The 23,705-nt window shown below is 42.6% G+C and overlaps 1 protein-coding gene across 8 annotated transcripts in view; it reads left to right on the forward strand.

Annotated features, from left to right (window-relative positions):
* The window catches only part of RNF43 (ring finger protein 43), a 63,981-nt gene that overhangs the window by 26,487 nt on the left and 13,789 nt on the right, over positions 1-23,705 (forward strand). For all 8 annotated transcript variants that reach the window (XM_041725508.1, XM_041725509.1, XM_041725511.1 and 5 more), the window contains one exon: positions 21,011-21,133. In XM_041725508.1, the coding sequence (XP_041581442.1) occupies positions 21,011-21,133 (123 nt within the window). The remainder of the gene's footprint in view (positions 1-21,010; positions 21,134-23,705) is intronic.

Here is a 23,705-nt window from a genome sequence, read left to right on the forward strand (position 1 = left end):
AATGTTCCAAGCATATAGTAAATGGTATCATTAAGCCTCTTTTAGAATTTTTCTGATGAATAGAATTTTGCAGAAGTAGAGTAGAATACCTGCCTTCCCGTGGGGTATTCTGGTACCAAAAGATGGTTCAGGAAAACCAAGCACAACTTATTCTAAGCATCTTAATTGCAGAAGACTCTTTCCTGATAAATATTTTTAAAGATGTTGAGATTGGTTTTAAGGCTGTCATTGCTGAAGCAGTTTATTGTGCATAGCACAGGAGCAAAATTTAGATTAGGGCATAGGTTTGAGATGAACAAAAGAAATAAAATCCTATACTTACTGTATTCAAGAGGAGCATCAGAGCCCTAGGTTTTGCTCCTTATACCAGAATCCCAAGTGTGAAGCATCTAGATTCTTTTTCTCTGCAAAACAATATCTTAACTCTTGCCTCATTTATTTCAAAGGAAAATGTTACAGCCATAAGACATTCTTCCCGAGTAAAGCCTGAGTGGTGGGGGAACTGCATCATATGGTCAACTTAACTGGGGCCCTCATGACTTAATTAGATAGGAAGCTCTGATCTCGTGCCTCTGATTTTCTTTGTTTCGTTTTCCATTTTGCTCAGCTTTCTAGATCACTTTTTCATTCCTTTTACATATTTGTGGGTCTGCTTCTGACTTAACTATCCAAGTTTTCTATGCTGATTCTAATGTAGCTTTAGGGGAGCATATGATAAAATAAAAGAGAAGGCATGGCTTGAGGATGTGCAACCTGTTCTCTATCCTGTATTCTGCTTCTGCTTTACCACTCTGGTGAGGATGAGTGCTTGTTTTCTGGGATGACTAATACTTTACCCTAAATCAAAGAGGGAAAAAAAAAACTCAATCTCAAAAAAAGAAATCAAGTCCTTTAGGAGAAAACAAGCACTAAAGAAAACAAAACCGTTTCTTTACCATTTTCTCAGCATTATTATTTATTTGTTCATGGTAAACAAGAGAGTGGTTATTTGAAAAGACATGTTAAATCACATTTATACAATAGAATTGTAGAAATACAAAATTTATAAGGTACTTTATACAAGGAAGCTTTGTGGCTTGCTACCTGATCCACCCAATTCAATGCCCTGGTTAATTCTGAGGTCATTTACAGGTTTAATAGGAGGAAATAATGGAGAAAGTCGATGCTCTTCCACCTGAATATAATGTTTACTTTTTTATTTTTTGGGGGGAAGTGATTATTCTTGAATTTGGGCTTCTCATCTTCACTGTTTTCCTTATGTATATAGTAGGGCGAGTGCCTAGAATTATTTTGGGCCCTCTAGATCAGTGCTTCGTAGATTTTAAGGTATATCAGAATCAGTTTTAGAAGGTTCATTAAAAAAAAGAAGAAGAAGGTTCATTAAGCCACAGATTGCTGGGACCTATCCCCAGAGTTTCTGATTCCATATGCCTGAAGTGCAGCCTGAAAATTTGCATGTCTAACAAATTCCTAGGTGTTACTGATGCTTCTAGGTCTTGGGTACTAAATTTTGAAGCCCACTGCTCTAGGTTACTGCTTCCTTTATAACTGTGAGGACATTAACAGATATCCACAGCATCCAGCTTGCATTGAAGTGACTGTGACCTTAATACCTGAAAATGAACACTTAGTTATGAGAGAATTTGTCCTACTTGCAGAGACTAAGTGGCCTGAAGGCTAGATCATTTATCAGCACCTGGCAAATAGCTTTACTGACTCTTTCAAGCAGCAGGTAGCTTGTCAGAGCTTAACTTTTAGAAAAAACTACTATCTGGCCTACAGAACTAGCAAGAAGACATAAGGAGAATGAAACCAACACTTTTGAGTAGCTTCTGTATTTTTCCTCAAAGAGAAGATTCCAAGGTTGCCTTGCCTTTAGGCAAATGAGAACTCCATTTTTCTTCTCTCCACTTCCCTGAGACACAGAATCTTTTAGGTTGTACATGAGATGCTTTTAGAACCTATAGGTAAGTGGAATTTCACTCTCACAAGGCAGGCTACACAGCACCATCCCTTCTGGATTTATTGAAGTGGGACTAATTAGAGTGAACCAACAACCACAAGCTCTGCTTTTAATTGGATTCACTTATGTAGCCATTTCAGCCTTTTCTAACTTAATATTTAAAATGTTATAACAGCAGTACTATATCTGAAGACATAAATACTATTTGGCAAATTTGTATCTCCAGTCCTGTCCTTTTTTTTTTTTTTTTTTTTTTTTTTTCAGTCCTGTCCTTTAACTCAAACTCTGATTCTTATTTCAGATTGCCTATAGGATTTAAATATTTGTCTCTAATTCCGCATTCCCAAGAATGAATTAATTTTCCCTGTTCAAAATTACCTTTTTTCCCCATTTTCTTTGGGTTGATGCAACTCCTGCCCCCTCCCCCGCTAATTCTCCAGGTGTAGAACTTTTAACTCCTTTATTCTTATAGTTCAGTCTGTCAGCAAGTACTTTCAACACTTCCTTCATATTTCTGTGATTCATCCTTTTACCTTTTAACTGTTATGACCAGAGTTCAGGCTTTCATGATGCCATGCTAGATTTTGAAACAGCTCTCTAACTGGTTTTCCTACCACCAGTTTCTTTTTATTCCACTATAGTTTTTACTCTGATACTCAATTGTGCTTAACATGCTGTTTTGATCATGAGATCCCCTTGCTTAAGAATTTAGAGTGATTCCTCTTTATCCTATGCCAGCAAGGTCTAGCTCTTATCTCAGCATTCTGTGGCTTTCACAACTTGACCCTACCTCAGCTATCTAAACTATCTTTTCAGGTCTATTTTCCAGCCACGTAAGTCTTCTGGTACTTTGAAGACTTGAGAAAAACTGGTCAAGAACCTTCCTTTTCCCTCTCACTTGACCCCAGTTTTTTCTCAAGGCTGTAGCTGGGAAGTTCCCAAATCCATTTGACAAATCCAGTGGATCAGTATGCCCTTCTTTTACATATGTGGTTATTCTTCTCTTATTTAATTCAGTCTTCTTTAGGAGATAGCTTAAAATTTGTCTCCTCCACAAAGCCCACAGGATCTATTGGCTGTGACACAATGTGGCACTTGATAGTATACCATTTTATGTCACCATTTAGTTGTGTTCATATGTTATCTCCCTAGTAAAACTACAGCTCCTGGGCTGGATCTAACATAATTTTGGGAAGAAGATAGATGTTCATCAAACATTTGCCAACTAAGAGGCCATATTTCAGGCCTATTCTGATATGCCCATGGGGCATATCTTCATGTGGACCCATTCAGCATCCTACTAATAGCAACATCATGTGATTTCCTGTATCTTAACAAAGTGCATTTGGGAGCTATTGATCTCCCCGGTGACAAAGAATTTGGGAAGAAATTGTTGCAACTGCTCTTTTAGGAAGAAAGGTGGCTCCAGAAATAGGCCTGATAGTGTCCAGGCTAAGAATCAAACTTAGTGACAGCAACTCTGCTAGTTAGGTATTTGGCTAGAAAGGAAGTTCAGCCTCTGCAGTATTTTAGGCAGGTGTGAACTGAGTAGTTGGATTCATTGCTACTTTCTGAAGTAAGCCTACCTAAAGACAAAAGCATGGCCTCATGACTGGGTGATTATTCCTGCGCTGTGAATACTTGTTTATAGGCTACATGGAAGTACCCACCCAAGCAAACACTATGAAGAAGCAAAGGAAAGTGCCCAGAACCTAAATGTAGTCACTGTGTCAACAGCAATATCAGATAAGGTCATTTTTATGGAGTGGGAGTGTGGTGGTGGTGGGGAAGAGTCGATGCACCTGTGGTTGCTGATTCAGAAATTTGGTGCCACATTATATGGCACCATGAAGCCACCTTGTGTTCTAGCCATCCCATGGTGGCTGATGTCATATAATTACCCATTTGCTAACTGGGCCAAGAGGAAATGGATTGGATGAAAGCCAGAGTAAGGTATAGTTACCTTGTAGCTGAGCCACAGTCAGAACCTATGGAACCAGATGGCTTTTGGGGACTTCTTCCTATACCAGTGAAGCCATTCTCATTGTCAGCCTCTTGGTTGATTTTTTTGTAGGTATCATGCATTTTTGCTTGCCTATTCCTAAAACAGTTACGTTCTCATCTGAATTTCTTCAAATGAGCTCCATGGCTAACATCTCAATCAGGAACAGGGTCCAGACAATTCCTGGTGACGGAACTAGGACTAAACTTAATCCTACACTGACTCAGCTTCTCTGCTAAAGTTGTTTGAAATTCTGATATCTCGCCAGAGATTGTTTCTAAAGAGTTCTCAGTGTGAAGTATGAATCACAAACAAATGGATTCTCAGGAGACCAAAAGCACAAGCTTTCAGTATTAATTCAGCATGCATTTATCGGTTGCCTGTTATATTAAGGCATTGTGCTCTGTGGGATATAAAGAAAACCCTGCCCTCAATTTGGTATATAAGAATATAAAGCAGAAGGTGAAAAGTGCCACACCATAAATACAAACAAGTTGATTTGGGACATTTCAGATGAAGAAGAGATTCTTTATGAAAGAGCTAGTATATAAATATGCCCTTGAATGATAAGTAGCATTTTAAAAAGTGACAGAATAGGAGTAAAGGCATTCCAAGAGGATATGAGAGAAGAATAAGTTTGAGTTGGACAAGTATAATACCTTTAGGAGAGAAATGGGAATAAAGCTGAAAAAGCAGAAAGGAAGAGAAAGGAATTGATACTTTTTTAAAAAAAGATTTATTTATTTATTTATTCAGAGAGAGCGAGAGAGAGGCAGAGACACAGGCAGAGGGAGAAGCAGGCTCCACGCAGGAAGCCTGACATGGGACTCGATCCCAGATCTCCAGGATCACACCCCAAGCTTCAGGCGGCGCTAAACCACTGCGCCACCAGGGCTGCCCGAATTGATACTTTTTAAGTGCCTACTGTGTGCAGGAAATGCTGGTACTTTAAATATGTTATTTAATCTCTGCAATAATCTTCTTGGGTGGCTAGTGGTACCTGCACTTTTTTACCCATAAACCAAGACTCAGGGTTAGGGTTCCCAAAGTCTCTCTCTCTCTCTCTCTCTCAATCACACACACACACACACACACACACACACACACACACACCTTTCAAGTGACAGATCTGAAATGTGAAACCAGGTTGTCTTATTCCAAAGCCAGTTCAGAGAGTACTGAATCCTTGATCTGATAGGCTAAGGAGTTTGAATTTAATTCAGAAGGCAGTAGAGAGTCATTGATGGTATTTGAACAGGACAATGATATGATTGGTGCCAAATTTAGGAATATTGCTCTTGCAGATATAGAGAGAGCTTTAGAATGTGAGAGACTGGAGACTAGATAGAGGCCTATATTAATGGTTCAGACTCCAGGGACATAAGGTAGGTTTCCAAAGAGGAGTTTGAGTGATTGCATGCAGGAAGAGAGGGATCATAATGACTCTGCGAGGCTCAGCCCAGGTCTCGAATGACAGTGCCAATAACAAAAACAGATGAGTTAAGAGGAGTTATTGGTTTAGAGTGAAATACAGGAAGAAGATGATTTGTACATTTGGTATATTTGAGTTTGAGGTACCAGAAAGACTTCAAAGAAATAATGTGTAACAGGCATTTTGTAGTGCAGGATAATTTGAGTTAGGAGACAAATTTTGGAATTTGTATTGAAGATATTAGAGTAAGAACCTTAAAAGAAAGGTAATCTTATATTTAAGTGAGAGGCAGAAGAAGAGAAGAGGAAGGCAGAGGCAACAGATGAGGGACACAGAAATGGGAAAACTAGGGGGTCCCTGGGTAGTTTGGCGGTTTGGCGGTTTGGCGGTTTGGCGCCTGCCTTCGGCCCAGGGGCGTGATTCTGGAGTCCTGGGATCGGGTCCCATGTCGGGCTCCTTGCATGAGACCTGCCTTCTGCCTGTGTCTCTGTCTCTGTCTGTCTATCTGTCTCTGTCTCTCGTGAATAAATGAATAAAATCTTAAACAATGGGAAAACTAGAACAGCAAGTAGGGAGAGTGTTAAGAGATATTCAGTAAGTCAGAAGTAAGTTCGGGATGTTTGTTTTGCTTTAGCATCAGTCCGTTTTCTTAGGCAACAACTGGCACCATACATCCTTTGTCCCTTCTGCGTTCAACTCTGTTATGTAGGAAATTAGTCAACCAGGAGAACTGTTTTCCTACTACAGATGTGTTTGGTGATCACATTTTAAATTTAAGCTAGTGAGAGCTCTCAATTTTGCTGCTGGCAAAATAAAGTAAAAATTTCAGGTCTTGCCCTAAATCATTGGAGGTATTAGTTCCCAAGAAGGCTTTTAGAATTTTGGCACCTTTATTCTTTTACTCTGTGACTCCTCCTATGGTCGGTCACATCTCCTCTCCGTATATTTAATACATGAAACCCATGCTCAGATTTCAGGATTCCTGGTTGCAAGCCCAATATGCATTGTGCTGTCTCTTCAACCTAATTTGTAAAATGGGTGGTACTAATTAAGGGAGAATAAATAGCTAATGAAGGATTGTAAAGTACTTTGCTAATATAAAACACAACATCAAAGCCAAGTAATAGTCTTAATTCAGGGTGAAGGGTTCCATTAGCAGGATAGAAATAAAAAGGACAAAGGGTAGTGTTGCTTTGTACCTTGATAACAGTGTGCAAATCAGAAGTGCTGCTATTGATCCTCATTGCCCTGTGAACTCTCAACCCAGAAATTTGGCTCTGCTCCTTCCTAACTCTCCAAGTACTTCCCTTACCTACTATGTCTGGCGATGGCACCTCTCTGAATGTCCTAACATATGCAAATGGGAACTTCTGTTCAGCAGAGCCAACTTGATAACCGAGAAGATTCCTCTTCTATTTATCAGCACCTTGATTATCTTTTTATATCTCTTACTATCTGTGCTTAGCAAGAAAAATAAAGAGGTTTGAGCAATTAGGAAATAACAACTCATAGTTCACAAAGAGTGAGTCAAGGAATGCTTGGAACATTTGAAAATACAACCACCTCTGGCATGAAATGGCCTGCTTACATCCTCAGGACCAGAGTGGGATGGAGGGCTAAGCAGACTGCAAGGAAGCTGAAATAGGAAAGGCAATGATACCAAGTAGCTCCTCAACTGAAGTCGTTAAAACTTGGGCTTTAGACACATCAGCTTTTCAGAGTAGAAGGATGGAAAAAAGAAGTATAATTCATCTCTCATTCCACTTAAGGTAAGAAAAATGATATTTAAATAAGTTATTTCATTTAATGTTAATCTGACCCATTCAGAAAAAATATAGAGTGCTGTTGGGAGTAAATCAACTCTGAGTTTTTCCCAACCTTTTCCATGCTGATCCCTGGTCTGAGTCCTCATAAAGTCATTGTAGGAACTAAAGTTCAGCAGAGACCCTCAGCCAACACTATGATCTGTGGCCAGTGAGGGAGCAAGAGTTTGAGTCAATGCTGTAGGGATAAAAAAATAAATAAAATTGTTTTTAATTGTCTCTAATTGGTTCCTATCCTGAAAGATCTGGGAGATTAGGCAAAAGGGCCCAAAAGGACAAGAGACCATTTCCAAAATAATATCACAAGAATAAGTTAGTCTGCCCATGCATTCTACATTGTCTCAGTATGGATGTGCTGTGATCTATGAAATTGCATTCCCTGTGTATTGCTGGACAAATGGCCTTGAGCCCCTTGTGTGTGTGCTTGTGTGTATGCATGGCCATAGATTTATAGTTAGGCCTTAGTCTTTTGAAAGCAGGAGCCCATACCCTTTTTTGGCAGGAAGATGGTTTCTCTCCCATAGGGATTTTGTTCAACTCAGCACATTAATACTGAGGGAAGACAATAAAAGAGTAACTGGGGATGGATTATTAAGCAGGAAGATTTTCCTGAAAGAAGTGAATTTTGTTTAGTTTTGGAGGAGATTTAGGCATGATATAAAAAGGAAGGAAGCAAACTCTCCCTTGCTAAGAGGTCAAAATACCATAAAGCTGACTTTAAAACCTAAACTTACAGGGAGTATACAGAAGGTTTTTAAAGAGAAAGCAGAAATCTGTAAATAAGCATCTACTGATGAAATGACAAAGAAACCACAAATGTATTTGATCTTACATCTGTTTATTAAAACCGATAACTCTGCGTGCATGCATTTTTTTTCTTCACATCTACTATGTACCTGGCATTACACCAAGTGATGAATAAGGCCAAGTTCCTGACTTGAAATAGCTCAGGATCTACTTTAGAGAAAGGAGGAAAGGTCTAATATTTTATTGAAATCTAAGAACTAGGCACTGTATGGATAAACTGTAAGAGCTAAGTGTCATTTAAGAATTCTGAATCTATCGCTTTAGGGATTAATGGTGGAAAATGTTTAATTCTGAGGACTGAAGGCTCATCAGAAGATTATAGAAGGACTGGGCTAAGAGATTGAGGGCAAAAAGAGGCAGAAAGCTGCAGGACTTAGACCTTGGAGTCTTTGGCTCAGAGGGGAATGGGAGGTGCCCTTTTTTTTTCCCCCCTCTATAGAGCCAAGGAGATAGGGAAAGGCCCATGAGAAGAAAGTAAAAGGAAATTAGCAGAGAACGAAGCTACTTTCCCAGCTCATATATTTTTTTGGTAAAAGATTACTTAAGAGCCAAGACAGTGTTTTTCTGGTTTCATTCTCTTTAATGCCTAGAATCCTGCCAGAAGATGCCACATATAGATCTTACTCTTTAGTTCCTAGGAACCCAAGAGATGCTGTTATTAGGAATTACTAAAATATTCAGAGGATGTAAATACCAACTGGCACCAATGCCAAGATATCCAGGCACTATCCACAGAGACCCAGTGAGGTGCTGATCCCAAATGGCAATCCCTTCCAGGCTCTCGAAACACCATCTTTCACTTTTTCTTTTATCTCCTGCCTGGAAGGCTACACCGTGGGTGGGAATAAAAGTCTACTCTCCTGTTGCATCCAGGCAGCTGCCAGCAGGCTGTTTGCCTTGTTCTTTACTGGCAAATCATTAAACAGTCCCCCCAAAGCAGGCCTCTTCCCCAGGGCCACCCCATGGACAGGGATTCAGAGTTGTGGTCAAAGGGCTGTCAGCAGGCAGGCTGGAGCCTTTGGGTTGTCTCCAACACAAGCCTCTTCTGACTGTTGCCTCTTTGGAACAGAAGCCTCCTTGGCCTGTTCTCAACCCCCAGTGGCTTCTGAGGAGAGGCTCTGGGCATCTGAGTTGGCTGGTGGCTTGAATAATTTTGTCCTTCTCCTCCTAACGTAATTTCTTAGTGCAACTACCTTATATCCCTTCGATTGTTTCTTTACCAAAGCACAGGCCCATGCTCCATTTTCTCCCCCCACTTTCCAATGTAAATGCAATCTTGTGTGTTACTGCCCAGGAACTGGGGACTGGGGTCAGCCAAGCAAACCCCATAGCTTCCCATCCCCACTTACAAAGTGACAATTAAAACCTGAACATAGATTTAGTTGAGCTGGCCCATCTGGATATAATATCTGCCCTCAAAGGACTTATAAGCACTGCCACAAGCAGATCATGGAAGACTGGCACAGAGTCTGCAGGACAACTTGAAATCCCTACAACCTCTGAGCAGGAGACTAGGCCTGAAAGAGATGGAATGTGTGGAATAACCAGATTAATTTAGCTATTTCACACTCTTGTGTTAAACTCACCAAACTTAGCAATGCTTGAGTAGCTCTGCTGGTAGTCCTGATGTGCATCTGGCATATTGAAGTGAATAATCTGATTTCCTCAAGTTTCATTTCTTTGGTCTTTTTTCACAAAGCCTGTCTGGTTTTAGTCTTTGGCCTTTTCAGCATTAAAATCTTAACTAACATAAATAATTACTTAAACCTACAACAGGTTCCAGCAGGTTTCCAAATTCCTACCATCTCGGGCATGAGTTTGGCTGCAACGAGAAGAGCAAAATCGTAAAGCAGACTGTGTCAGGGCTGTCTGCAAGTCAACATTGGATCAGGTTGGAGCACTTGTGGGAGTGCCGTTAACTACCTTATTGCAGTAAGAGTTAAGGCCATCCCCTGGAGGGGCCCTGACCAAAGCCTCCTTAGACCTTATCTTGAAAGTGGGAGGGTAGGTATTGCCCTAGCAATACCTGTGCCAAGACCTCAGCTCTTCTGCAGATGACCTCTCTTAACAAGACATAGGTAAATAAGGGTCCTCACGTGGTGCTTCTTGAAGAATAGAGATCAGTGAAGGTGGTAGGGTCTCTCTGGGACAGTGGTCATTGAGTGACAGAACTCAACTGACATTTCAGGACATCTTCATGTAGGATTCTTGGAGGTCTGATCCCGGAGATCCTTGCCTGGTGGAGGAAAGCAATTCAAACTGCGTGACTGGGGGTGTCTTCTAAGGTCTTGACCTTTGTAGGCCCCAGAACCTTGGCATCCTATTTCATAGCTTTCCTTCTAAAGAACATTGATGTAACTAAAATGTTATTTGGTGGGCTCTCTCTCCTTTGCTCCTAACTTCAGGAGCAGCTTCCTGGTGCCTCTGTAACCAGAAGTTGTTCTGGGCTGAGTCAGGACAAACCCTTTTCTGTGTGGGAATAGAATGGACAGAAGCTCTACCTCTTGGGTGGCTGAGATTTTCCTCCTTCTCTCTGTCTGATTATTGCCAAATAAGCTTCTTCTCTGATAACCGTTATTTCAAAAGCAACTTAGCTCTTCTTCTTTCCCCTCCCTTTCTTCTTCCTTCTCATGACTCTGCTTATGACCCTGTAAACCACCCATACATAGATGCCAAGCAGAGTATGGGGTCAGGGAAACCCCAGCATGAGGGACATTTTAGGGTCATGGGGTCCATTTACATCATGGAGCTTAGACATGATCTGAGACTAGGATAGATACATTTTAAAATGAAGTCTTTAATGTGGAGCAAGACAGTGAGGGAAACTGTAGTCTGGCTGAATGACTATTATCTGGGTCTGAGCTTCTGTGACCTCTAATTTCAGGACACACCTTTCTCATCCTAAACAAACATGCTTTCACTGGGAAAGCATCTCTGAGCAGTGTCTGGATCTGGCTGCCTTTGTTGTGGCTAGAAGAAGAGATGAGATAAGCCCTAGAAGAGAGAAAGGAAGCTGGGGCTGCTAGGCAGCAAGAGCCTAGGCCAGAGGGGAGATGAGCAAACAGACCCTGCCTTTATATTGTTGCTAGTATTCAAGTTTGAACATTCTACAAATGGAGGTCCTGCCTTCCACCCATGCATTGCAATACTTGGCTAAAGTTTGTTGTACCACACAATACCTCTGGGGGTCTATGCTGGAGGCGGCATGGCAGGATAGAAGGGGCACTAGGATTGAATTCTGAAGACCTCCATCTCCTTTAATTAGCTGTGTAACCATGGGCAGTCTGTGACTTGAGTCTCATATTCCTCATTTGTAAAAAGGAAGTTTTGAAGAGTCCCTTAGAGACATGAACCAGGCTCAGCTATTAGCAATTCAGATCTTTATAAACTGTATGGCAGCTGGATTCAAATGAAATTTTATTCTTTCAGCAAATACTAAGGACCTCCAAAATGCAAAGCCCCAGACTGGACTTCTGATGAGCTCATTTCCTCCCTCAGACTTTGTCTCCTTGCTTTTTATTGGAAGCCAGCACATCATTTCCGTTCTCTTGTCAGCATTCTTACTTACCAGCACACCTGTCCACCAGGAGGTTTTCTGGATCAAGTGAGAAATACTGGAGGCCTCTATCACCCATCATCTCCCTGCCAGTCCACTCTTGCTAGGGAGCCCAAGGTTGTGCTTCTCTAGCCCCACCAATATTATTTTCTTTTTTACCTTAAAAAATTATACAATTAAGCAGGAATACATTTCCTTATTTTAAAAAAAATGTTTAACAGGATAAAGGGAAACTCCTTTTGACAATCTCCCAGTCTCTCAACTTAATTCAGTAGGAAACTCAGCCATTCCAAAGATAGTGGCAGGCTAAGGTAAGGAAGAGAATGAGGTCTAGTGGTTTCCAAATCTAAGCCTAATCAATTACCATTAGGATCTAATCTGTGGATATGAGCATTCACCTCTTTCAGTAAAGGACAAGATGACCAAACTGGGCTTCAGAGGCTATTCTGGTGTTGCAGGCAGGAAGAAGCAACTTCAGGCCGATTTGTTTTTCCCAACTCTTGAGCCAAAGGAGCTTGACTTTATGATGCTGGTGTGTCCTACTGCTGGAGATAAGAGTCAGGTAGTTCTAAGTACAGGTAATGGAGGTTGCACAGGAGAGATTGATTATAAAATCTGAAAAGAGGAAATGGGGAGAAAGGTGCCTTTGATGCCTGGCCAATGTTCCTGATTACAAAGGCAAAATTGTAGCAGGCAGTAAAGTTACCTGTCCAAGGCCTGGGTAAAGGTCCGTATGTGGAATCAGAGAACTAAGAAATTATTGCAGCAGAGGTAGGGGGAGGGAGGTGGCTGGAAACAAGAGACAGTAAAGAATTGCTTGCAAAAGCACACACCCCAAGATGAGGAGATGCCGTGGATAAAGAAAGACCAGCATTAAGTTTGGGGCTTGGTTGAGCCCTGGAATGCCCTTTGTGAGGAGGTAATGAGATCACATGGCCTCCTTCATGGGAAGGAGGCGGGCTGAGAACTGGAAGAGCTTGTTCAGTGGGGTTTAGAGGAGAGAAGTGACCATGGATAATGAGCTGTCCCAGACTGCGCCTTGTAGAACACTGACATTCAGAGGCACTGTTGACAATCACCAAGGCAGTAGCACTCAGAGAGGTCTTTGTCCCTTCCAGCAATGAGGAGGGATTTTATTGTTGTAAATGCAATAATAAAACAACTACCATTGAATGAGCACCTACTGAGTGTCAGGCTCTGTGCTAGGCACTTATATCCATTATCTCCAGTCTTCATGATAATCATCCCATTCTGTAGGTGAAGAATGTGAGGCTCAGAAAGGCTAAGTCGCACACTCAGAATTGGAGCATTAGGTTTATTTTGGAAGGAAGGGGGAAAGTCAGAACAAATAGAGGAAGAAGACAGATCCAAGAATAGGAAGTATACAACACATACCACTAAAGGACAGTATTCACATCTCTACATACACATATAAAATATAGGTGCAAAGCTGAGATCTCGGCCAGAGTGGTCTGGACCCTTAGAGCAAGTTCAGGCTCCTCTTAATTTGCCCCTCATGGCAGCATCTAGGACAAGGTTGTCCCCGTGTCTGACCTTTCAGGAAGACACAGCCAATCCTTAAATCCATCAAGTGTTTGGGGGCCCTCCCAAGCCATACCCTCCCTGAATCCTACAAGCCTATTTCTCTTGGCTCTCTCCTGGTGTCACTGAGAGGACAGGTGATGACACCTCCTTATTAGGAGACCTTGTATCCTAAGGAGACAGGTATATTTGGATCTATTTTCTTCTCAGGGGCCCTCTTCCCAGCTGAAAATTCCCTGGAGGAGGGAGCAAAGACAACCCCTGTTATACCCAAGGAAGACTAAAACTGCTTTGCTAGGTAATGAACAGTGTCCTAGTTGAATGACTTTCTTTTTCTTTTTCTTCTTTTCTTCTTTCTTTCTTTCTTTCTTTCTCTCTCTCTCTCTTTTGGTTTTATTTTAAATTTGAGAATACGTGAAAACGTCTTACTGTAGAAGAATCAAACCACACAAAAGTGTAGTGAGCATGGTTTCATACAAAAAATATGACGATACAAGAAATATGTTTTCTTGAGAGCTTCCCCTCACAGAGCAGCTAAAACAGTCTCATATCTAAGAGACCCCTCTGATGATATGTGTCCACGCTGGTCACCACAAATATGCCCATTGTTCAAGCACAAGTGTTCACTTGAAATCCATGTAGGCACATCATCTTTGCCAGGGTCCAGCCTTCTGGGATCTACCTCTTCTAGGGCACAGTCTGCAGATACCCTCAACTTGGCATCTCCCAGGCTCTTCCTCCCATTCCCTAGGATTCCAGGGATTCTAATGCCCCCCCCCACTCCCATACACACTCCTTTCTGCCTTTAGGAGACTCACATTTTCCTCAAGGAGTTCAATCTTTCATAGAAGCTAGGAAGATAGGTCTTTAGCAACAGTTGTTTTGGGCAAGTGCCCCTGAGGCAGGGAAATAGAAGGAGAGGCTCTCTTTTTGGAATGGCAGGAGAGAAAAGACAGAACAAAATATAAAGAGTTCTCATTCTTTTCTGTTCTTTCACAACAGCAAAATAGCAAAATTCAAATTAATATCTCAGTAAATTACCCTATGATTGAAATGTTCGAAGTAAAACACAGTCTGTTTTCACTGTCTCCTCTCTAAATCCTCTCCCAAAGCCACTATTATCAGAATTTTGGTGTGCATTGCATTGCCTTTATGTTTGACTGTCAGTGATCTGACTGTAGACCTTTAATACTTGATTTAAAAAATATTAATCAAGTATCTTTTGTGTGGCAAGCACTGAAGGGGATGTGGAGGTCAGTGATAGCTTGGGGGGAGAGGTAAGTGAGCCGACAACTGAAATACCACTGCATGAGTCTGTGATGGAGGAATTCAGGGAGCTAAGAGGGCCCGAAGGAGAGGCTTCTGACCTCTCCTGACAGAGCAGCAAATGCCAAAAGTGTTTGGAGACATGAAACACGTTATTTCTGGACCACGAGTTGCCAGGGGGAAAGAAGTATGGGAAGGGAACGGTAAGCCAAGAGCAGACAGAGCTTTGAAGCTGTGTTTATAAATACAGACTTTATTCCAAGAGCTATGAGAAGCCTTTTTTAAAAAAGGTTTTATGTATTAATGAAAGACACAAGGAGAGAGGCAGAGGGAGAAGCAGGCGTCATGCAGGGAACCTGATGTGGGACTCGATCCCCAAACCCTGGGATCATGCACTGAGCTGAAAGCAGAAGCTCAACCTCTTAGCCACCCAGGCATTCCCTGTGAGAAGCCTTTTAAGAGCTTAAAGTGGGGGGCACCTGGATGACTCAGTGATTGAATGCCTTTGGCTCAGGTCTTGATCCTGGGGACCTGGGATCGGAGGGCCCACATCAGGCTTCCCAGAGGGAGTCTGCTTCTCTCTCAGCCTATATCTCTGTGTCTCTCATGAATAAATAAATCTTAAAAAAAAAAAAAAAAGCTTAAAGTGGAAGAGCAACACACTCAAGTTAGCATTTTAGATCACTCTGGCTTCAGTGAGAGGGGTAAGATGACCCCAGTTAAGAGGATATTTCAGTAAATTGGAACAACAGTGATGGCGGCCTGCATTAGAGTAGCCAGAGTGGGAATGGAGGGAAGAGGATAAATTAGAGACATGTTTGAAAGATAGAATTATTAGAATCTGGTGATTGGTGGCTGTTGCTGGTGGGGATAGGGGGGGCAGGAGAGAGAGGAGGTTAGGAGGACCACATCTGGCTTGGGTAGTAGGTGGATAGTGGTTCCAATCCCTAAAATAGGGAACACTGGAGGAGAAGTTTTGAGGGATAAAATGATTAGTTCAGTTTTGAACATGCTGAGTTTGAGATGTCTCACTTAAGGTTCTTCAGGCAGAAACATCCAAGCCCTACGTATTGGACATTTTGGGTCTGGAACTCAAGAGAGGTCTGGGCTACACATATGTAATCAATGATCTCTGTGTGGGAACCAAAGCCGTACACTGGCTGGAGTCACCCAGGGGGTGCATGGAGAGTAAAAAGAGAGGAGGCCTAAGAGAGGATCCTAGAAGTCACCACCAATATTTCAGGGACTCTTTAGGAATGTAAAATTTGAATGGCCATGAGTTGGGGGAAGGCATCGGGTTTTCAAAGTTAAGTGGAAATTATTCTTAATTTACTATTATTTTACATTATCCTACTTTTCTTCTGATCTCAGCTATGTAATTCTGAGCATGTTACTTAATCTTTTATTTAAATCTTTAAAAAAATTCTAGTTAACATACAGTGTGATATTAACTTCACGTGTAGAATTTAGTAACTCAACACCTCCATACAACACCTGATGCTCATTACAACAGGTGCCCTCCTTTATCCCCCTCACCTATTTAACTCATCCACCCACCCACCTCCCGCCTGGGTACCATCACATCTCTATAGTTAAGAGTCTCTCTCTCTCCTTTTTCCCCCTTTGCTCATTTGTTTTGTTTCTTAAATTCCACATATGGGTGAAATCATATAGTATTTGTCTTTCTCTGACCTATTTCATTTAGCGTAATACTCTCTAGCTCCACCCACATTATTGCAAATTGCAAGATTTCATCCTTTTTTATGAGTGATACTCATTTTATTCATATACCACATGTTTATCCATTCATCAATCAATGGACACTTGGGCTGTTTCTTTAACTATTATAGATTATGCTGCTGTAAACATCAGGGTGCATATATGTATCCTTTTGAATTAATATTTTTGTATTCTTTGGGTAAATACAATAGTGCGATTGCTGATTGTAGGGTAGTTCTATTTTTAACTTTCTGAGGAAATTCCATACTGTTTTCCACAGTGCTTGTACCAATTTGCATTCTCACCAAAAGTGTAAGAAGTTTCCTCTTTCCTCACATCTTCACCAACACCTGTTGTTTCTCGTGTTGTTGATTTCAGCCATTCTGACAGGTATGAGGTGGTATCTCATTATAGTTTTGATTTGCATTTCTCCAATGATGAGAGATGACAAGCAGCTTTTCATTTGTCTCTTGGCCTTCTGTATGTCTTCTTTGGAAAAATGTCTATACATGTCTTCTGTTTTTTAATTGGATTATTCATTTTTTTGGTGTTGAGTTGTATAAATTCTTTTTTTCCTTCAAATTTTTATTTAAATTCTAGTTTGTTAACACACGGTGCAATATTGGTTTCAGGAGTAGAATTCTATCAGTGATTCATTACTTACACACAACACCCAGCGCTCATCGTAACAAGTGCTCTCCTTAATGCCCATCACACATCTAGCCCAACCCCCATCCACTTCTCTCCATCAACCTTCAGTTCTCTAAGAGTCTCTTATGGTTTTTCTCTCTCTCATATAAATTCTTCATATATTTTGGATACTAGCTCTTTATCATCATTGTCATTTGCAATTACCTTCTCCTATCCTGTAAGTTCCCTTTTACTTTTTCCTTTTTTTACTTTTGTTGTTTCCTTCACTGTGGAATTTTTTTTTTTTTGATGTGGTCCCAATAGTTTATTTTTTATTTTGTTTCCCTTACCTCAGGAGACATCTAGAAAGAAACTGTTATGGCTGATGTCAAAGAAGTTACTGTCTGTGCTCTCTTCTAGAATTTTTATAATTTCAGGTCTCACATTTAGGTCTGTAGTCCATTTTGAATGTATTTTTGTGTATGGTGTAAGAAAGTGGTCCAGTTTCACTCTTTTGCATGTTGCTGTCCAGTTTTCCTGACTCTGTTTATTGGAGAGCCATTTTTTCACATTGGATATTCTTTCCTGCTTTGTCAAAGATTAATTGACCATATAGTTATGGGCTTATTTCTGGGTTTCCTATTCTGATCCATTGATCTATGTGTCTGTTTTTGTGCCAGTACTATACTATCTTGATGACTACAGCTTTGTAATACAACTTGAAGTCCAGAATTGTGATGCATCCAGCTTTGTTTTGCTTTTTCAAGGTTGCTCTGGCTATTCAGGGTCTCCTGTGGTTCCACACAAATTTTAGGATTGTTTGTTCTAGCTCTGTGAGAAATGCTGGTGGTATTTTGATAGGGATTGCATTAAATCTGTAGATTTCTTTGGGTAGTAATAGACATTGTAGCAATATTTGTTCTTCCAGTTCATGAGCAAATGTCTCTCCATCTTTTTGCATCATCTTCAATTCCCTTCATTAGCATTTTATAGTTTTCAGAGTACAAGTCTTCACTCTTTAGTTAGGTTTATTCTTAGGTATCTTACTGTTTTTGGTGCAATTGTAAATGGGATTGATTTCTATTTTTATTATTAAAGATTTATTTATTTGAGAGAGAGAAAAAAAAAGCGAGCATGAGTAGAGACAGAGAGAGAAGCAGACTCCTTGTGAAGAGGGAGCCCAACATGGGGCTCCATCCCAGGACCCTGGGATCATTACCTGAGCCAAAGGCAGACACCCAAATGACTGAGCCACCTAGGCACCCCAGATGGGATTGATTTCTTAATTTTTTTTTCTTGCTGCTTCATTATTGGTGTATAGAAATGGAATAGATTTCTGCATATTGATTTTGTTTCCATGACTTTACTGAATTCATATATCAGTTCTAGCAGCTTTTTAGTGATCTTTCAAGTTTTCTATATATAGTATCATGTCATATGCAAATAATGAAAGTTTGACTTCTTCCTTGCTGGTTACTTAACCGCTTAATGCCTCAGTTTCCTCATCTTTAAAGTGGAGACAGGGATCCCTGGGTGGCGCAGCGGTTTAGTGCCTGCCTTTGGCCCAGGGCACGGTCCTGGAGACCCTGGATCGAATCCCGCGTTGGGCTCCCTGCATGGAGCCTGCTTCTCCCTCTGCCTGTGTCTCTGCCTCTCTCTCTCTCTCTCTCTGTGTGACTATCATGAATAAATAAATAAAATCTTTTTTAAAAAAATAAATAAAGTGGAGACAAATAGGGGCACCTGGGTGGCTCAGTTGGTTAGGCACCTGTCTTCAGCTCGGGTTGTGATCTCAGGGTCCTGGGATCAAGCTCTGCGTCGTCAGGCTCTCTGCTCAGCAGAGGTCTGCTTCTCCCTCTGCCTCTGCCCCTCCCCCTGCTTGTGTTCTCTCCTCTCTTTCAAGTAAATATTTTTTTAAAAAACCCCACACACTAAAGAATGTGATTGAAAAAATAAAAATAAAATAAAATGGAGACAGTAGTTTCTAGCATTACCATCATCATCATTAGTGTGCACAATGGAGGGTTGACTGTGTGTCCATTTAGAGTTACATGACTCCAGAGGCTGGAGTCAGATAGAGCTGAGTTCTAATCTTGTTTGACTTTAACTTCCCTGTGCCTCAAGCTTCATTCTCTTCTTTAGATGGGGATGATCACACATACCTTATACTGAGATAAGATCTAGAGGGCTTGGCATACAAGAGGCATTTACTAATAGTTAATTTCCTCCCCTTCCCTCTTCCATAGTTTTTCATTCAGACGGGGAAGTCTTATGAATCTGACATACTGACTTTTTTCTCCTGCATCTCATCAGAGTTATCCTACAATATAGCGCTGCTTTGTATATGCTGGTTCCCTTGTGGAGGTTTGAGGACAGAACAGTGGTTAAATATTTGTAAATCTTTCTCTAAAGACAGCTCTTCTTTGAGGTGACTTTTCCCCTCAGTTGACCCTCTGGTCAGTAAGAGGCATGTTGGAGTTATATGAAGAAAGTTGACCATGGGTCATGGTAGGGGAACAAGCAAAGCAGTAGACTCCTATGGCTGCAATTTGTTATTCCTGAAGGAGGATCTCCCATCTCTTGTTCTGTTGGAACAGCTGACTTCTGACTCCTTACCGTACCAGACAGTCTTCTGTCATCACCAGGAAGATCTTTCTCAAACGCAAATCTGTGGTCTCTGGTCCTTGGTCTGATGCTTATTGACTTTTCCAGTCTCATCACCACCTTCCCCTCTACACCAGACCTAACTGCCTGCAATCCCTTCCAGACACATGCCAATGCCTCCATGCCTGGGCAAAGAGGTGCCCAAAGATTTGATAGAATTGATAGAAAGGATAGAATTCAAAGCAAGGTGGTCCCTAAGTTTAAGGGACACAGTGAAAAGAAATAACATGAAAATGCTTTCAAGGGGATCCCTGGGTGGCTTAGCGGTTTAGTGCCTGCCTTTGGCCTAGGGCGCAATCCTGGAGTCCTGGGATCGAGTCCCACGTTGGGCTCCCGGCATGGAGCCTGCTCCTCCCTCCTCCTGTGTCTCTGCCTCTCTCTCTCTCTCTCTCTCTCTGTCTCTCTCTATGTCTATGATAAATAAATAAATAAATCTTAAAAAAAAAAGAAAATGCTTTCAAGAAGTAACTGTACTCTTAAATCCATCATCAGCATTGTCATCTTTGGAAGCATCTTCATAAATTCAGAATGCTGTCTGGTTTCTCTGATGGTTCTTTCTGAAAGTCCTTTTGCCTTCAGCAGCAGTAGGGAGGGAAGTATGGGCACCTCCCTCATACAAAATCCCCTGTCTTACAGGATACACTGCATTTCCATCACGTAGAAACTTCTAGCCCATAGGATTATCTAGTGTCAAATAAATCATACTTTGTTCTCACAGCACTCCGGGAAAATTAGATTCAAGTGGGCATTTGATTCCCCTTGAGTGACAAGTAAGTATACGGAAGGGCACTCCTGTCCCTCTGCTGAGGGGATCCTCTGGTGTGATAGCACACATTGGGCCCATTTGCCCCTGAGGCACTGCTCTGCACCCACTGGGCTAGGGGCCTAGGGTCTTGGCCTGGCCCTGCCATACCCTCAGAGCAGATGGGCTGGACTGGCTCATCTCCACTGCATACTTCCTGGGACCAGGACGAGCTCCTAGGAAGTGTGAGGTTCAAGGCTATTAGTTAAGCCTCCTTCCCAAGTGTCTTCTTCCTGCCAGTGCCCTGCTTCATCTCAGGATGGGTGCAAGGCAGGGGCAAAGGGGGATATCGGGAGGAACAAGGCAGCACCAAGCAAGAAGACCCAAGGTACGTGAGAGATGGGGACCTCAGGGGACATACCGAGGAGGCAGCAGGTACTGGTTGTACCCGGCACCACCCTAGGAGAGCATGGAGGGAAAGGCAAGATCCTGCAGATGCTGATATGGCTCTCAGCTGGGTGTTTGTAGCAGGTGGAAGAAGTAGGAGGTAAAAGAGGCTGGGGCAGTTTGAGGGTTGTCAGAGTGGCCTTGCTACAGACTCTTCATTGACGTCCCCCTTTAGGACACCTCTCATGCCTACCTACCCCTCACCTCCACATATTCTTGGCCCTGGCACCCCTGAAATTACAAACTTCCTCTGAGGTAAAGTATAAAGAAGACCCACTCTTTAACAGCACAAGGAGACTTGCCTGTCCCTGCCTGGAACAGTGGGGAAGTGCTTCGCTCCTACAGCTTATTCCTATTCCCTAGAGCCTCCTTAAACTCTCTCTCTCCCCTTTTCTCTCTCCCCCTCTCTCTCTGCAGTCCCACCCCCTGTATCTGTGCAATGCCAGTGATGACGACAATCTGGAGCCTGGATTCATCAGCATCGTCAAGCTGGAGAGTCCCCAACGGGCCCCCCGCCCCTGCCTGTCACTGGCCAGCAAGGTAGGTTCACACTTGACCCCACACACACTCTGAACTTCACCCAGCCCCTTTGTTCTCTGTTCCCTTGTTGCCTAAGAGTGATGTCCCAACTCACTCAGGTTTTCCTAACTCATGACTGGTCTGAGAGGGGTGGAAATTGAGGCCTCCTTTCCCCACCAAACATCATCTACCAGCAGAACCTCTGGCTGTCATCCAGGGGATGCACCCCACCCATATCCTCCCACATCACCTGGAAGTTTCTAAACCCCTTCCCCTGCCCAGCATCAGAGCAAGGAGGAGTCAGTTGAAGGACTTTCCATCTCTCAGAAACATTAACCGAACATATGCAAGAATAGCAGAAACAGAAGCCATCGCCCTATCCATAAAAAGTTCACATTCTTCCTCCAAGATTGCAAACCAGTGACTCCACGTTTCTATGGAGCACCATTGGCTGGAGCTGGTGGGAGTCACCACCTTTCCAGCATCCTGGGCTCTCTGGTTTGCCATGCTCCTCACTGGCCTGCTACTGCAAAGGCCCTGTGAACATTTGCATTTGTGATCTCTGCTCTAATGTTTGTGACTGTTTTCCATGTGCTGACCATGTGCCAGGTGGGACAGATTCTTTATATATTATCTCATTTACTTTGCACAGCAATCAGGAAAGCTAGACACTTTTATTCCCCATTTGACATATGAGGAAGTGAGGATCAGAAAACTTAAGTAACTGGTGCACCCAAATGGCTCAGTTGGAGCAACATGTGACTCTTGATCTCAGGGTTGTGAGTTCAAGCCCCACGTTGGGTGTAGAGATTACTAAATAAATAAATAAATAAATAAATAAATAAATAAATAAAGGAACTTAAAAAAAAGAAAGAAAAGAAAACTAAGTACCTTGCCAGGGTTACATAGCTAGAAAGGGGTGGCGCTACAATTTGAACTGAGCCTTGTCTAGTTCTCAAACCTGAGCTGTTACTCTCTTCTCTGTTGCCTCCCATTCTGGCTGGGAACCCTGGATGTATATGGAGATTCTCATGGTGACATAAGCCAGAGTGTAGTCAGATTCTGTGTATAATACTCAAATCAACTTGCGGGGAGGGGTCCAGCTCCCCACATGGTGGAAGAAGCGGACAGTCCCAACCAGTGCATTTGCTCTTTGTACCTAGGTCCCCCTAGGGATTTCCTGATCCTCTTGAGGTCTGTTTCCTGAGCCAGGAGTCTCAAGGAAACAACCTGGGTTCTTACCTGACCCCTGGAGGGGGCAGGAATGTGGACAGGATTGTGAATGTGGCACCCACAGGTGGGTGAAGATATTCTCCCCAGCCTGGCCATAACTGATGCAGAAGGGAGCTACGGGAAGATGTGGGAAATAGGGGCCAGGACAGAGCCGGAGAGTGAGGTTTCTTGGAAGAGCCGGAGAGTGAGGTTTCTAGACAAGACTGGGTGGGTCTTGGGCACCTGGGTGACTCAGTTGGTTAAGTGGCTGATTCTTGATTTTGGCTCAGGTCATGATCTCAGGGTGGTGAGATCAAGCCCCGTGTGAAGCCCTGCGTGGAGCCCCATATCAGACTCCCTGCTCAGTGGGGAGTCTGGGTCAGGATTCTCTCTCTCTGCCTCCCCCCCCCCCCAAATAAATGAATCTTTAAAAAAAGAAAAGGAAAAAAGACTGTGTGGGTCCTTAATGGCAACAGAATTTTGTTAGGTTGAAGCTACCCTGCTTTTGGCTATTAGATTTCCCTTGCCTTACAGAATAGGGGCAAATGCCATTCATTTATTCATTTGGTAGATGAGTGCCTAGTGCTTGGTAGTATGAATGTGAGTGCAGAGTGTGTATGTGTGTGTGTGTGTGTGTGTGTGTGTGTGTATGAGTGTAAGATGCAGAGGTTGGGGGTGGGGAGAGGGAGATGGGGGAGGAGGGGCTCAGAGAAGCTCCACTGTTCTTCTAGAGCAGTGTAATGTATGATGTCCCATACGTGTGAACACTGGGCCACCTGTGAGGTCGCCATCCACCCGGGAGGTTTTGATGTCACATACGTGTGAACACTGGGCCACCTGTGAGGTCGCCATCCACCTGGGAGGTTTTCTTCTCGTCCCTGGAGAATCACACTCCTGGGGGATAAATGAGGCATGTGCACAAACGCTAGGAAGCAAGGAGCATGTGGTTGGTGCTCTTTGAGGTACTTAACCATATTGTGCCTTTGTTTCCTCCACCATAAAATGGGACTTTTATTTTCTACCCCAGTGATCACTGCGAGGATAAAAATGATGTATGTCAAGTACCAATAGTGCCTGAACTAAAACAAACACAGAAACAAAAAACCCTTAGGGGTTTAGAAGAAGCACCTTGGCTTCTGCCTGGGGACCTGTTTTTCTTCCACAGCCTTTGCGGTCACTGCTCATGCTTCCTCCCCGCCACCCCCCACTCACTCCTCAGCTTCTTCAAACCAGGCTTCTCCCTCATCTCTGTGGGAGTGCCCTAGCCCCATGGTCTCCAGCTGGTGGGGTCCAAGGCTTCCCTCAAGTCTCATCCTTAGACCTCACCAAGCAGCTCCTACCTGGGATCCCCCAGCCCAAAGGAGGTCTGTGAACTACTTCC

Source organism: Vulpes lagopus, chromosome 12 (assembly GCF_018345385.1).
Source record: "Vulpes lagopus strain Blue_001 chromosome 12, ASM1834538v1, whole genome shotgun sequence".
Taxonomy (NCBI): Eukaryota; Metazoa; Chordata; class Mammalia; order Carnivora; family Canidae; genus Vulpes; species Vulpes lagopus.